Raw genomic sequence first — 14,461 nt, forward strand, 5'->3', positions numbered from 1 at the left:
CATCTACACTTCAGTCATTTTATTGCTCATTAGTAACCGATCATAAACTTATTATTAGACGTGAAAAAAATATATTGTTTATTGTATGAGTTGGACAAAAAAAATTCAAAATATTTCACCGAATTTATAAACATTAATCTCCAATTCTATTAAAAAACATAAAATCTTTTTTTAAACTTTGAAAACGAACTGACATGCAATTGATGCAGAATAAAGAACAAAATATATGTGTTTTATAATAATGTCTGAAATTGGCCCAACTTACTAGCGTTAACGGTAAAATTGCTCTTAGCTGTCAACGTTAAAATTGCACCATCTTAAATATTAAAGGTAAAATTACTCTTAGCACTAAATATTAAAGATATTTTTTGCACCTTATTTTTTTATCAACTTTTGATTGATGAAAGAACAAAAGGGGCTTTTTAGCAAAAACACCCTTAAAATAAGAATCTACTAAACATTTACTTTTTCTTTTGAATATCAAAATAGTATAGATAAAAGTATTTTTAAAATACCTTTTTTTTTTAATATTCCTAACCTACCAACACTACCATCAGTTGTTGGCGATATTTTTGAAATATCCCAATTTTCAATCTTGATACGCGTTTGCTAGAGAAGCTAGTTCTCAAAAGGGTAAAATGGTAATTGGTAAAAAAAATGGTAAAAAAAAATACGGGCGTGCTAGAGAAGCTAGTTCTCAAAAGGGTAAAATGGTAATTGGATAAAGTAAATAAATAAAATGCGCCTAAATTACTTGAATTCTAAACGAAAAGCGATTGACGACCGTTACAAGGACTGAAAATAAAAACAACGGTCTTGGGCCCCGACGTTACTTGACAGGTCGGTCAGAAAAACAATTTTTAAATATAAGTACCAAAAATAAAGTAATAAAATGACACAAAAATATAACTTTTTTTAATTTTCTTTTATATTTTTATTGATTTTATAAATGTTTTTCAATGTTTTTTGTGTTACAAATAATAATAAAGCATGAAAATTACAACTTAAAAAGAAATAATAACTTTAAAGCTAGAAATGTAAATAAGTCATGAAAAACAAATATGTACTGGATGAAATAAAATTAAACCAATCTCTTTGATGTCGTTGGGATGCGTGAAATTAAGGACTCGAACTCCGGAAAATCGGCTCAGGGGTTGTTGCGTTGTCCGGGTAATTCTAGGTGAATTCAGAACAGTTCGGAGAGTTGAAGGACTTAAGCAAAAATTTATCACCAAGCTAATAAATCAGCAGCACTTTGTGGAACAAAAACAGTGATTTCGTGGGACTTTCGGGCTCAATTTCAGGAGCTATAGAGGTCGGATTATAGCTAAACGAAGCCTAGTATTTAAAGTTAGTGTGCGAAGGAAGGGTTTAGAACTGGAATTTCAGAAAAAGATCGAGTAAATGAGTCGGAATAAATTATTGAAAATTGGGTGACAGAATAATTGTTTGATGGTTGAAAAACCAAAAGCTTGATTCTGTTTCGTGGATGGTACTTTAGGGGCGATTAAGAAGGCTATAGGATGTCGTTTTTTACGAAATAAAAATTGAGAATTCAAGAATTGATGTCAATAAAGAGATTAAAATTAATTTGGGCTAAAATGATCTGGGTCTTTTTAATTGATTGAGATCAATAAAAAGTTTCTAAACATGAATTGGAATAGGTGTGTAAACTAAGAATGACTCGAAAATGGGGTTTCGGTGATCTTGGTTTCACGGAAAATGCTCGAAGCTTTGAAGAATATAACAATGGTGGAATTTAATTTAGACTAAGAAAGCTTGAACCGAGGATTGGGTAACGATTTTACTGACTTAACTAAGAGATTGCAAAAAACGATTTGAGAATTGGTTGATTAAACAAAGAGAATTTCGGATTTGAAGTTTCTGACGATTGGAAGCTTTTCTGAAGAACGAAAGATTAAAGAACTAATTCTAGGAATTGAGACATTGTTTAGACTAATTAGATGCTAAAGAACGATTTCTACGAACCTAAGGATTGATAAAAGGGCCGATTTTGACAGAGAATTTGAGAGAAAAATTGAGTTGTCTGTGTTTGATTGATTTTTTAGTGGAGATTGGAATGAAAGAGTTGAGCTCTATTTATAGGATTTTGAGTAACAAATCTCATGTTAGTGGCCCTTAAACTTCTCACCCATGATCCCATTACCTTCCCATAAGTTGAAGAAAGAAAATGGTTGAGTTGTGAGTTGGAAAAATGGAGGTAATGCCGTGAAATACGTTCCTCAAATAGGTAGACATATTCAAACCCGTTTTACAGCACTGCTTCTCTTTGAAAAATTCTACCGGCTTCGTTTTAGCTCCGTTTTTGACATTCCGGAAAGCTAACATCCCGAACTTTCTGAAAAAAATAATAATTGTCTGATATCTTGCTTTTTCGGGATCCGTTTTTATTGTCGAAGTTACTGAAAAATGGTGCAAATTTGCCCCTGATTTTTATTATTTCTTTTTCTTTTCTTTTTATTTCTGTTTTCTTTTTATAATAATCTTTTGATATTATTATTATTTTTTATCACATTTTTATTTTATTGCAAAATAAATTTAATTAAAATAAAATAAAATAACTGTAGAGTAAAAATTATAACCCATGCTAAAACGCAAAAAAATTAATTAGCCCCCAACACCATCAAAGAAGCAAAATAATTTCATATCTCTTAAAAATTGTGTTTTGACATCCCTAAACTAACAAGAGTATATATACCATTAGGTTCTGCAATCGAAAAACACTTGCAATCGAATCTTCATCATTTAGGTTCTTCTGAATATAGGATCTAAGTCTTTTATTTTGTTGCAACCACGTAGATTAATTGATCCATGGATAAAATAAATCGTTACCGTTCTTGCTAAATCCAAAAAATGTATAAGTAACAGAATAATAAAGCATACAATTCAAACGATAAAGAGATCCGATAAAATATATAAACATCGACTAAAAAGAGAATACAAGAAACCAAACCCGATGGGAGGAGTCCTCCTCAAAGTAGATCAATAAAATTGGAAGGTTTAAAGCTTCTTACGAGATTTTGATAAAACATGGGAAGAGAAGAGAAGAAAAGCAGGTGGAGGAGGAAGCGACGATTCTTCTTCTTATTCGAGAGCAGTTCTACTAGTAGAAACTTTGTTGTTCATTTGCATAATATTTTGAACTTTTTTTTTTTTAAGAATTTATTATATCTCTTTTCCATTAAAAAAAATAATTTCTTAGTTTTGCAACTCAAATAACTTAATTTCTGAATTAAATTTTAATTTATAAAAATTATAAAAGATTTATAACTAAAAATAAAATAAAAAGTGTGAAAATGTTATACTTTTTAGCCAATACACCAAAATGACAAAGTTTCAGCGTACCGAAGGCAAAAAAAAAATGCCTAGCCATTACGAGCGAGACTTTGAAAAACGACTCTTAATAGCAGGATTAAAAATAGCCCCCCAAGTATTGATTATTCGCTCTGCCACTGCTACTAATCTTGATAGATATTCCCAAGAGTTTAAAGATTCTTACAGAAGTTTCGCTAAAGCTTCGTATCAATACTTCATTTTGATAGATAGAGACATTCTCAAGAGTTCCACAAAAAGTTTCACTAAAGCTTTGTATCAATACTTCGTATTGGGGAAACATTTATGCTTCAAGGGCTCGTAAGATGTTCCTTTTTTCAAAGCATCATAGGCTACTTCTATTTTGAGGCACTTGACTTGGGAGGCCAGGTGATGAAAATAGGACATAAAGTTTTTGAGAGGCTCGATTGGCCTTTGTTGCAAATAGTTTAGATATGAGCTCATTCTGCTAACCTTGGCAACAGCCGCAAAAAGAGACAAAAAAAAAGGTCTTTAAGCAGTTCGATAGATTTGGGGGCCAAATGAAGAGAGAGAAAGAGAAAGCTTCTAGATTCCTTACACACAGTGTGACTTCCTCATTTATAGGGTTGGGCAGTTTGCCTTTATTACGGGTGTATCCTTTTGCCCATTGGGTGCAACAATATTGGGAGGTGGACCTACTGGGTTTGGTCCACATACCTCATCATTACTAATTTTGATAGAAATTCTCAAGAATTGCAAAGGAGTTTTACGAAAAGTTTCATCACTACAAAGTTTGATAGCTATTTCAAAGAGTTATAATGAGGTTATATTTGTGTTGTTGCAATTATTGATACTTTCACGTGTATTTCTGGTAGTAGAGCTAAAGAAACCATGTGTTCAAAGCTTAGTACTAAAAGGTTTTCTTACAATTGAAAACATAGTAGACATCTTCCAGCTTGCATTACTATGTGATGCACCTCGTCTTAGCTTCATTTGTCACCGCATGGTCCTTCGAAACTTGGAGGATATTTCGGTCACCGAAGGATGGAAATCCATAAAGCAAGGCCATCCTATACTTGAAAAACAACTTCTAGATTCTATTATTGATGAAGACACTAGGGGAAAGGGATGGATTAGAAGGGAAAAAGAGGAGAATATATATTTAAAATTATATGAAGAAATTGAGGCACTTGTTTATATACGTAAAGATGGACGTAAGACAATCGGACCATACTATAGAGACTTGAGAGAAAATGAAACAACATGTAAGGGAATTGTTCAGCTCGTCCGACACTTGGCCGGTTGCAAACTAAGAATACTCGGTGGCTACATCCATCGCAAGAGAATGTGGCAGCTATTAGAGTTACGTTCTCGTCTTTGCATCGATTCTGAGTTCTACAGAGTTCCTCTTTGTAGGAATTACAAGAACAAGTTGAGGAATCATAGCAAGAAGGATGAAATTAAGTGGAGATTACTAGCGAAGAAGATGGTTAGAACAAAATGGATAGTAGGGTCACCATTTCTTTTATCAGAAATGTGTTGCTAACATGCACATATAAAAAGTTATTTGTTGCATAAAAACGATTTTGTCAATAAATTTATTGTTTCTTTCTACTTAGAGTACAAGCATAGATCAAAGTAATTGCTTACCGTAATATTTGATAACAGATTTTATTAATTGAATCTCATATAAAAGATGTAATTTTAATTTTAAATTATATTCTATTTGTTTCACCAAAATAATGCAAATTTATTGTGTACAAGTGAACTATATCATGATTTGAAAACTTTAAAAATAGTTAATGCTATATTATTTGAACCAAAGTAATTAATATGTAGCATTAAACGACTTTTTAAGTTTTCAAATTATGATATAGCTCACTTATACACATTAAAATATTTACTTTTTAAAAATTAAAATTACATTATTTTGGTGAAACAAACACATTATAACATGCACGTATAAAAAAATGGTGACCCCCTTATCCATTTTGTTCTAACCATCATCTTCACTAGTAATCTCCACTTAATTTCATCCTTCTTGTTGTGCTTTCTCAACCTGTTCTTGAAATCCCTGCAAAGAGGAACTCTACACAAATCGAAATTGATTCAAAGACGAGAATGTAGCTCTAATAACTACTACATTCTCATATAGTGGATGCAGGCACCCGACATTCTTAGTTTGCAATCGGCCAAGTGTCGAACGAGTTGTTCTATTCCTTTGCATGTTGAATACTTACATGTTGTTTCATTTTCTCTCAAGTCTCTATCATATGGTCCAATTGTCTTACATCCATCTCTACATATATATACAAGTGCCTCTATAATTCCAAATATATTTTCTCATCTTTTTTCCTTCCAATCCACTCATTTTGCCTAGTGTCTTAGTCAATAATAGAATCTAAAAGTTGTTTTTCAAGCACAGGATAGCTCTGCTTCATGGTTTTAGATCATCCGGTGACTGAAATATTCTCCAAATTTCGAAGGATCATGCAGTGACAAATGAAGTTAAGACGAGGTGCATCACATAGTGATGCAAGATAGAAGATGTCTACTACGTTTTAATTGTAAGAAAACCTTGCAATACTACTCTTTGAACACATAGTTTCTTCAGTTCTACTACCACAAATACATATGAAAGTACCAACAATTGCAACAACACAAATGGAGAGAGAGAAAGAGAGAGAGAGCTTGTGGATCCCTTACCCATAGTGTGATAGTGTGATTTCCCCTTTTACAAGGATTGGGCAGTTTATGTTTATTATGAACGTACCCCTTTGCCTATTGCATGCAACAATATTAGGTCAAAAGTGAATCTGTTGGGATTGGTCCATATACCTCAACATTGCTGACTTTGATAGATATTCTCAAAAATTTCAAAAGAGTTTTACCAAAGTTGCATTGCTACAAACTTTGATAGATATTTCTTCAAAGGTTTCATAAAAGCTTCATTTTGATAGATATTTTCGAATACTTTTACAATATATATTTACCAAAGTTTTATAAGAGTTTCAAAACTACTAATTTTAATAAATAAATGTAGATTCTCAAGAATTACACTAAAATTTCATTACTACTGTTATAAACGAGTCCATCTAAGGGGAAATAGAGAGAAACCTCATCCTCTTAATAAGTCTAAATCTAACAGTGAATGATCAAATTTATTTAGACATTTAGGATCCAAGTGAGCATTAATGTTCTAACGTAATATAATTCATTATTCACATTATACTCACTAGTTGTTCTCTATAACTTGGATACTAATTTGATGGTCAAATCTTACATACGGGAAGCCCATCCAAGCACATGTATGAAGAGTTAAAACGAATTCTATTAAAGTTCATCATTACTAATTTAGATATGTCTAATAATTTTAAAACAGTTAGGATTTGTTCTTTTTTATTAAAATTAAGTAAACTGAACTGAACTAAATGCTACTGAAATTAACTGAACCGAATTCTACTGAAATTGAAATAATAATATAATCCTTCAAAAATAGCAACAATTAAAATAAAAAACTTATAAAAATAATAATGGTTCTAATAATAGTAATAATAAAAATAATAATTATAATAAATAATTATAATTATAATAAGTAATAATAAATTACTGGACTAAACTAAATGCTACTGAACTGAACTGGAATTAAGCGACTAAGAACAGAGTCTTGAACTAAAATTTAAGTACATATTACATATTCATAGGAGTTCCATAAAAATTTAATCAATATTTTTGTTTGGATAGATAAAGTATACTGAACATCTAGATCTCGAGAGAAAAAATAGAAAACCTCAAAAACCAACAAACAAATATAAACCACGTATGAAAAGACAAACTAATGTGGTATTTGTTTACTCTTGTTTTTTTTTTCTGCTTGTTTATCTTTTTATATTAACAATAAGAGTGTTAGATATTTGATTAGATAATATTATTCGTCTTTTATAATGAAAGAAAAATCATAAACAATTAGATGTAAAGAAAGTTTTGGTTCAATTAAATCAATAACCATTGACCCGATTGATAAATCCAAAAAGAGTAAACAAACTGAATAAATGAATAGAAACTCATCAGCAGACGGCAAATTATTAGAAGCACCCGGTACTCCATGTCAATGGAGGACATTCCATACATATTTTGACACGTGTAACATGGACACACGTATATTATAAGAGATCTCACTATTTTAATTATTACGTAAGATCACAATACACGTGCCCAAATGTGAATTGGGGATCTTCCGAGTGACATGGAAGACCCAGTGCTTAATATAAGAACTCCCAGCAGAGAGATAATCGTACCCATTGAATCCCGATAGTTGTGATAGCCTCTTGTTGGAAAACCAACCAGTATCCAATACTAATTTAGAGCGAATGTTGAAAGTAAAGCCAATAAATAGATGTCCCTAATCTTAGGAAATCCAATTGTTAACCGCAATCCTAGAAGAAATAATAAACTCTAGCAAAATAATGGTAAGGGAAAAAATCATTTGATGGAAAGGCGATAAAAATCATTTGTTGCATTTTAGGACTCCTAATCACAGTGACAATAAAGATAATCAATACATAGGTCTGATTTGGGAAATGAGGAAGTCACCATTAATGAAGCATGAAGCCCAACATCAGAAAGATTGCTGAAAAATGCAACAACACCAGCTTGGGTGAAATGTAAACCAGGCCAGGAATGCCATTGACGCCGAAACCTAATTAATTAACTCATGGATTACTCGTTAATCAAAGCAAAGTTGAGAAATAAAACTGATTAAAGAAGAAAGAGAGCGACCTTGAAAGTGGAGTCAGTAGAGAGGAATCAAACGCCGATGATCCAGTCCCTGAAAGTACTCCAAAAGCCAGTGCTCTGTAGAAAGGAATCGAGAAATCAGGATTGAGATTAATTGAAAATAAAAATAAAAAATTAAAGGAGAGAGAACCGATCATAAAGGAAAGTCAAAGGTAAGAAAAACTGGTCAACGGTGACAGTGGCAAACGGTATAACAAAGGGCAAACGGTGTAAGCCTCCCGAGAGGCTCTTTCACTTTTCCGATTGCTCAGTCATATGCCCATATTGTGAAACTTAAAGCGGCTATCTTTGCCATTCAGCTTGTTTGAAAGAAAGGTTTGACACTTATGTGCTTAATTTGATAAACCAACGGTCTAGTGTTGTTCCTTGGGTGGTCTGTCACGATTGGCTGATTTGTTTAAGTCATCTTATGTCCATGAATGTGGTTGTTTCGCGAGGTGTGTTGCGAGGTGTGTTGCAAACACTTTAGCGTGCTTTGGAGTTACAGCTGACAATATTATTCGGTGGAGCTCAGCTTCCTTTTACAATTCATTCATTTTTTATAATTATAGCAGGCTAGAGCAATTTAAACTTGTTTAATTTTCTTTTCCACTTGTATTCTTCCTCTTTTCTTTTAATAAAGTCCGAGTCCTGCTTCAGGGGTTATGTGCTGGGGAGAGGGGATGCAATCTCAGCTTCCAACAATAATATACATATAAGAAATACAAAAAAGAAGAATGCTGAGATTCAAGCACCCTTGCTCTGTGAAATCTCAGCTTCCAACAATAATATACATATATTTTAACATAAAGGAACAAAGAAATACGAAAAAACACGTAGAGGCGTAGCAGTTTTGACACATTGAGGCAATCAAGAAACCAGAGGCAAAGTTAACAAGATACAATCATAAGAACAGAGATATATGACTTGAAAGGGCAATAGCAATTTAGTTTTAGTTACAGTATGCCAACAAACGCTATACGACAAATAAAACTCCGTTTACATGCTCAACCTATAACACACTAATGTACTCTCTAGGGAGATTTAAGAGTTAAATTTTTAAGTTCATAATACAATTCACTATGAGTACCTTTGTATAGTACAAATACCTTGTTTGATCTTGGAAGGACCATCATTTTTTGCCAGCAAAATGTTGATTGCCATGCTCCAATGCATCTTCTGGGGCATGATTCGACAGCTTTGTCCATGCGAAAGAATCCCGAGAGCCTACTGTTCTCTTGTGCATAAGAGCAGATACACTCAATAATATACACAAAACAGCAATCAAAGGAACCAAAACACCAATATTCCCTCTTGACCAACTTCTCAATAGCATATCAGAGCACATGTTTCCATCAAGACTACCCATTGAATTATTCATTTTGAAGATTTCCACCCCATTCAAAATACCATCGACTGTATACGCTGTGCTCGATTTTGAAGGTCCAATGCTCACTCTCACAACCTCAGAGCTATCGCTACTGATCACAAAATCGATATACATTGGAGAAGCCAGCATGTACATAGCAGAAGAGATATCGAAATCTTCATATGCCAAATGCTCATTGATATACACATTGAAATACAGCAGACCGAGAGACATGCTAGCAATATCGCAGAAATGCAATCTAACAAGATGTTGATATCCCTTGATCACTGGAAATTCCCATGTCATGTTTGTATTAAGAACAGAGGCATTGTTGCTTTTGATAATTCTAGCAGTACCGTAAACAAAATCCGGACCAACTTCTCGACTAGCCCCTCCATCCTGGTACTTAATTCGACCACCAAGATATGTAGTGTTTGACAACTCATTTGACACAAAGAATCCATCATCAGGCATCCAAGTTCTCCAAATTGAATCATTAAATGGAGTCAATTTTGGACCTCCAACATTAACCCTATACATTGTCTCCAGAGAATGCTTAGTTAATCCATCAAATTTCTCAGTTCCATTGCCATTCAAACGAGTTGCCAAATCAATAATCAAATCTTTAGGCGCAGAGATTACTTCAATTGCATTAACAAACCCTAATTCATGCTTTCTAGTAGGGATAAACGTAATGACAAGCTCATCAGAATCAACAGGGATAAGATACTCCTTAATCAGAGGGTTTGCCAAATTAGCAACAGTAAAATTGTTCAAAACGACCAAACCATTAACCAGAACATGAAATTGAGCGCGGTTTAAGTCTAAATTAGAAGAGGCAAAAGGGTGAAAATGAAGGCGTACCATGTGAGTCCCTGGATTCTTAATCTCAAAGACATACTTGGATGGTTTCTCGAAAACCCTAGCGGTGTTGTAGATTAAGGGCGAATTGGGGATTGGATTTCTGTTGATAAGTGAAATTGTCCGCTTAGCAGAGAGAAGCGGCGAGTTGGAATTAGAGGAGGCATCATCGGAAACGAAAGGGCGGTTGTAAACGGTGGCGTCGACGGGTGATCCGCAGTTGATAAGGTGGTTATCAGTGGGGGAGAAAGAGTAGGTGGAGAATACGGAGGAGAGGAAGAGGAGGGAGACCAGAATCTTCATGAGTAAAGGATCGAGGGATGGAGGAGAGAGTTCCGATTACAGAGATTGAAAATGGGATTGTTAGCGCCTTTCCTTTGTGGTTTCTTAGTTACAGGGCCGAGTCATCGAGAAGACCTGCTTTTCGGTGTCCACGCGTTCGGACAAGCTGGAGACTTACGCGTTTATGGTCGCACTCTCGGTGGGCTACCCTTTTAAACATGGAAATTACATAGTATTTGAGAATTTATGTCGAGGACTTTTTTACCTTTACTTCTTATCTCTATCTTGCTGTTGTTGCTGCTGCTGTGAGTTCTTATATTAAACACGGATCTTTCATGTCATTTGGTTGATTTCAATTCACATTTGGACACGTGTATTGTGACCTCACGTAATAATTAAAATAGTGGAGCCTCTTATAATATGTGTGTTTATATTACACGTGTCAAAATATGTATGGAAGGTCATCCGTTTGACATGGAGAACCGGATGCTTCTAATAATTTGCCGTTATTGGAGACTTAGAGCATGTCTACTGGACCATTTGCCCACGCAAAGGACAGGAATTGAAAATCAAACGCATGCAACCATTTGGGGTGGAATATCACGCGCGCGTGATAAAGCATCAATTCTGCTTTTTCTTTTATACTGTCAAATAACAATACCACTCCTTTGTTATTAATTAAAATTATTTTTTAATCCCATGAAATTCTAAAATAACATCAATTTCTAAATGGATGGTAACTTTTGATTACAATCTATCCAATTTGGTAGCTTCAAGTTGTCACCTTCCATTAAGAGCAACTCTAATGGTACACAAGAGGGACCAATTTGCAATTCTAAAAAATTGTCGGAGACCCTCTAACCACTAAAGGGCCAAATTTGAAAGGCTCTCAGTTCTAGCAGGTCGCTTGAATTGGCGACTCGCTGAGCTTAAAGAAGCCTGAAAGACATTACATGCGCGTCACTCTAATTTATTTTCACGCAAAGCATTTGGCAAGACGTGAGTGGAGTTAAGCACGCGTGATGTGCATAAACAGAGCCATAACATTTTATTGACAACTTTTTTGACTAAGCATGTGGCCTAAAAATATGATAAAATACACTATATTAAACATAACATATAAAGATAAAAGATTATCTAGACCAACTTTTTTTTTCCAATGTGATATTTAATTTCGTTTAATACAATTTTACCACTTGTCCACCGTTTCAGTATTGCTTCTTACAATATAAATATTAAAATTATTAACTATGAATCAATTATAATTAATTAATCAATTATTTTTTTAATAAATTATATTATTTTTACATTGTAAATTCTTAATACATCGAAAATATAAACTCTCAAATTTCGACTCTAAATATTTATAATTCTTACAGTCAGTCTTGATCATATGCACTTTAATTAGCACGTAGAATTTGCTCATTTACCATTAGATCTAGCCTTATTAGAATTCTTACAGTTCTTCGATTCGATCTATTTCACGTAATTTTCAATATGATCCTCATATTATATTCTCCGATTAAAATTAGGACAAAAAAAATTATATTATGCTTTTAATTTTTTTAATCTAATTAAATAAATTATTCAAATTATAAATATTTATTTAATTATTAATAAATATTAATAGATATTTTTATTCAATTAATAATTAATTATCAATGTTATTATTATTACAAAATAAGTTAATTGATTAAAAGGAAAGAAAATAAAATATTACATGATACATGGGACCCATTAAACATGGTGATTGTGAATAACTATTAGAATAGATTTTTGAAAGAGTTGTTTTGATGAGAGAGTTGTTAGAATTGGGTGAGGTGGAATGGTTGGAGGGTGTGCAACCCTCCAATCATTAGAGTTGCTCTAAGGACGTTCTTATATGGACAATATCCTATGCATCTTAGGTTCTTCGGAGAATATCTTTTTATTGCTCTATAACTATTAACATTTTCAAACTAATATCATATACATAAGTTAAATTTAAATATTTAATAACTATAAATGTTAAAATGAGAATTTTAAATAAACTATGGTCTTATATTAAATGTTTCTTTCTTATTTAGACACCATATGAGAATTTTAAATTACAAAATGAAAGATTACATCATTTCTTACATCTTACCAAAAGTTAAAAGTTCAAAAATTTAATCTACATTTATCTAATTCTTCTTATCTTGCTTTTCCACTGCATGCTTTCTATCTTGCCACCAATTTCTAAGGGTGTTATTATACTTAGCCATAAATTCCCATCCATAGCCCCGTGAAAGGACGAAAATGTCCTTTCATTGGTTTTGGGTGGAAAAGCTCTTTTTTTGCCTTCCCAACATACGGGCGTGTGGCTATTACGCCTCACCGTGTGGTCGGGCGTGATAGCCACACGCCTCACCTTGTGGTCGGGCGTGTAGCTATCACGTCCGACCACACGGTGAGGCGTGATAGCCACACGCCCGACCTCACGGTGGGGCATAATAGGCACACGCCCGCGTGTCGGGAGGGAAAAAAAATTAGTCCGCTATTCAATTAAACCCGTAAATACCTGTTACGTGTTCAAACTACACAATTTTAATTAAAATCTGTAAATAACATACAATTTTAATTAAAACCCGTAACAATAGTATAAGTTAATGAATAAATATTAACTAAAATTAACAAAATAAATCAGCAAAATAAAAATTTAGTTAAACAAAATAAAATTTACAACAACTAAACTTAAACAAATTAAATTTACAATACAAAAATTTAGTTAAACTAAATTAAAAATAACAAAAATTTAATTAAATTCAACTAAATTAAAAAAAAAATTCTCATACACCACACGGGCGTATGGGCATCACGCTGTCACGATTGTGAGGTCGTATGAACATCACGCCGCACCACAAGTGACGGCGTATGAATATCACGTCGTCACCTGTGGTGAGGCTTGAGGCTATCACGCCTTCACATGTGGTGCGGCGTGATGTTCATACGCCGCACCAAAGGTGACGGCGTGATCTCCACACACCCCATGTCCCAATTTTGAATAACAGCAAAATCTGATGTAAAAAACGTCCAAAAAACATCAAAATCAAACGGAAATACGTATCATAGGTCCCTTTCCTTTACCGATCCATGTTTTTATTGATAAATTAGTCCGGATTAGATTAAAGAGAGTTTAGGTTGTTTGAGAGAATTTGAAAATTCTAAAAATTGTCTAAAGGGTATTTCAATCTTTTCACGGGGCTAGGGGTGAGAATTTGAGGCTGGGTATAGTAATTCACATTTCTAATGTCTCCACCTAATGTTTCTTACCTTGAAACATGTTTTTTCATATCTTCACATCTTGTCACATGTTGATCTTGTTGTCACCTCATTCTTATTTTTCTTATGCATTGCCACCTCGTTCTTATTTTTCTTATACATTTTTATTTCATTTTCTAAGCAAACAGATCCTCCTCTTTTCTTTGATGGACTTTTTCTTTGGGCCTTACGGACTCAAATCTTATGAACTCAATTCTAAGTAGACATGATTTTCTTGGTGCATATATTGTTTCATATTGGACCAAAGTTTCTGAACTATGATTATATTTCTTTCCATTATTTCCGTTTGTATTTCGCTTAAAATTTGATGACTTGTTTCATCAGCCATTTTCATTAAATAGTTGATGGTTATTATTTATTTGATGTCCTTATGGTTCGATCTGACTATTCTAGCAACTTTTCTATTTCTAATATAGTCTTCTAATCTGCACTTGATCGTATGGATCCCGTGCGCTCTTTTTTCTCCTAACCACGATTTAAAGTTTTAAAATTTACATGGGATTTCTCATTCATGGTTTGAATTGTCCACATCAATCTTAGTATTTTTATCAGTTTTGA

At 33.3% G+C, this 14,461-nt stretch overlaps 1 protein-coding gene and 1 pseudogene across 1 annotated transcript; both read right to left on the bottom strand.

The window, feature by feature from the left end:
* Positions 1–1,036: 1,036 nt before the first annotated feature.
* Positions 1,037–7,418, bottom strand: LOC136217054 (BTB/POZ and TAZ domain-containing protein 4-like; annotated as a pseudogene).
* A 192-nt stretch (positions 7,419–7,610) lies between these two features.
* Positions 7,611–10,780, bottom strand: LOC136217053 (probable receptor-like protein kinase At5g24010). Its single transcript, XM_066003637.1, has 2 exons — positions 9,201–10,780; positions 7,611–8,169 (listed from the first exon to the last, which is right to left on the bottom strand). Exon 1 carries the CDS (start codon positions 10,622–10,624, stop codon positions 9,224–9,226), a length of 1,401 nt encoding a protein of 466 aa, XP_065859709.1. The 5' UTR covers positions 10,625–10,780; the 3' UTR covers positions 7,611–8,169; positions 9,201–9,223.
* Positions 10,781–14,461: the final 3,681 nt, after the last annotated feature.

This window comes from Euphorbia lathyris, chromosome 2 (assembly GCF_963576675.1).
Source record: "Euphorbia lathyris chromosome 2, ddEupLath1.1, whole genome shotgun sequence".
Classification (NCBI taxonomy): Eukaryota; Viridiplantae; Streptophyta; class Magnoliopsida; order Malpighiales; family Euphorbiaceae; genus Euphorbia; species Euphorbia lathyris.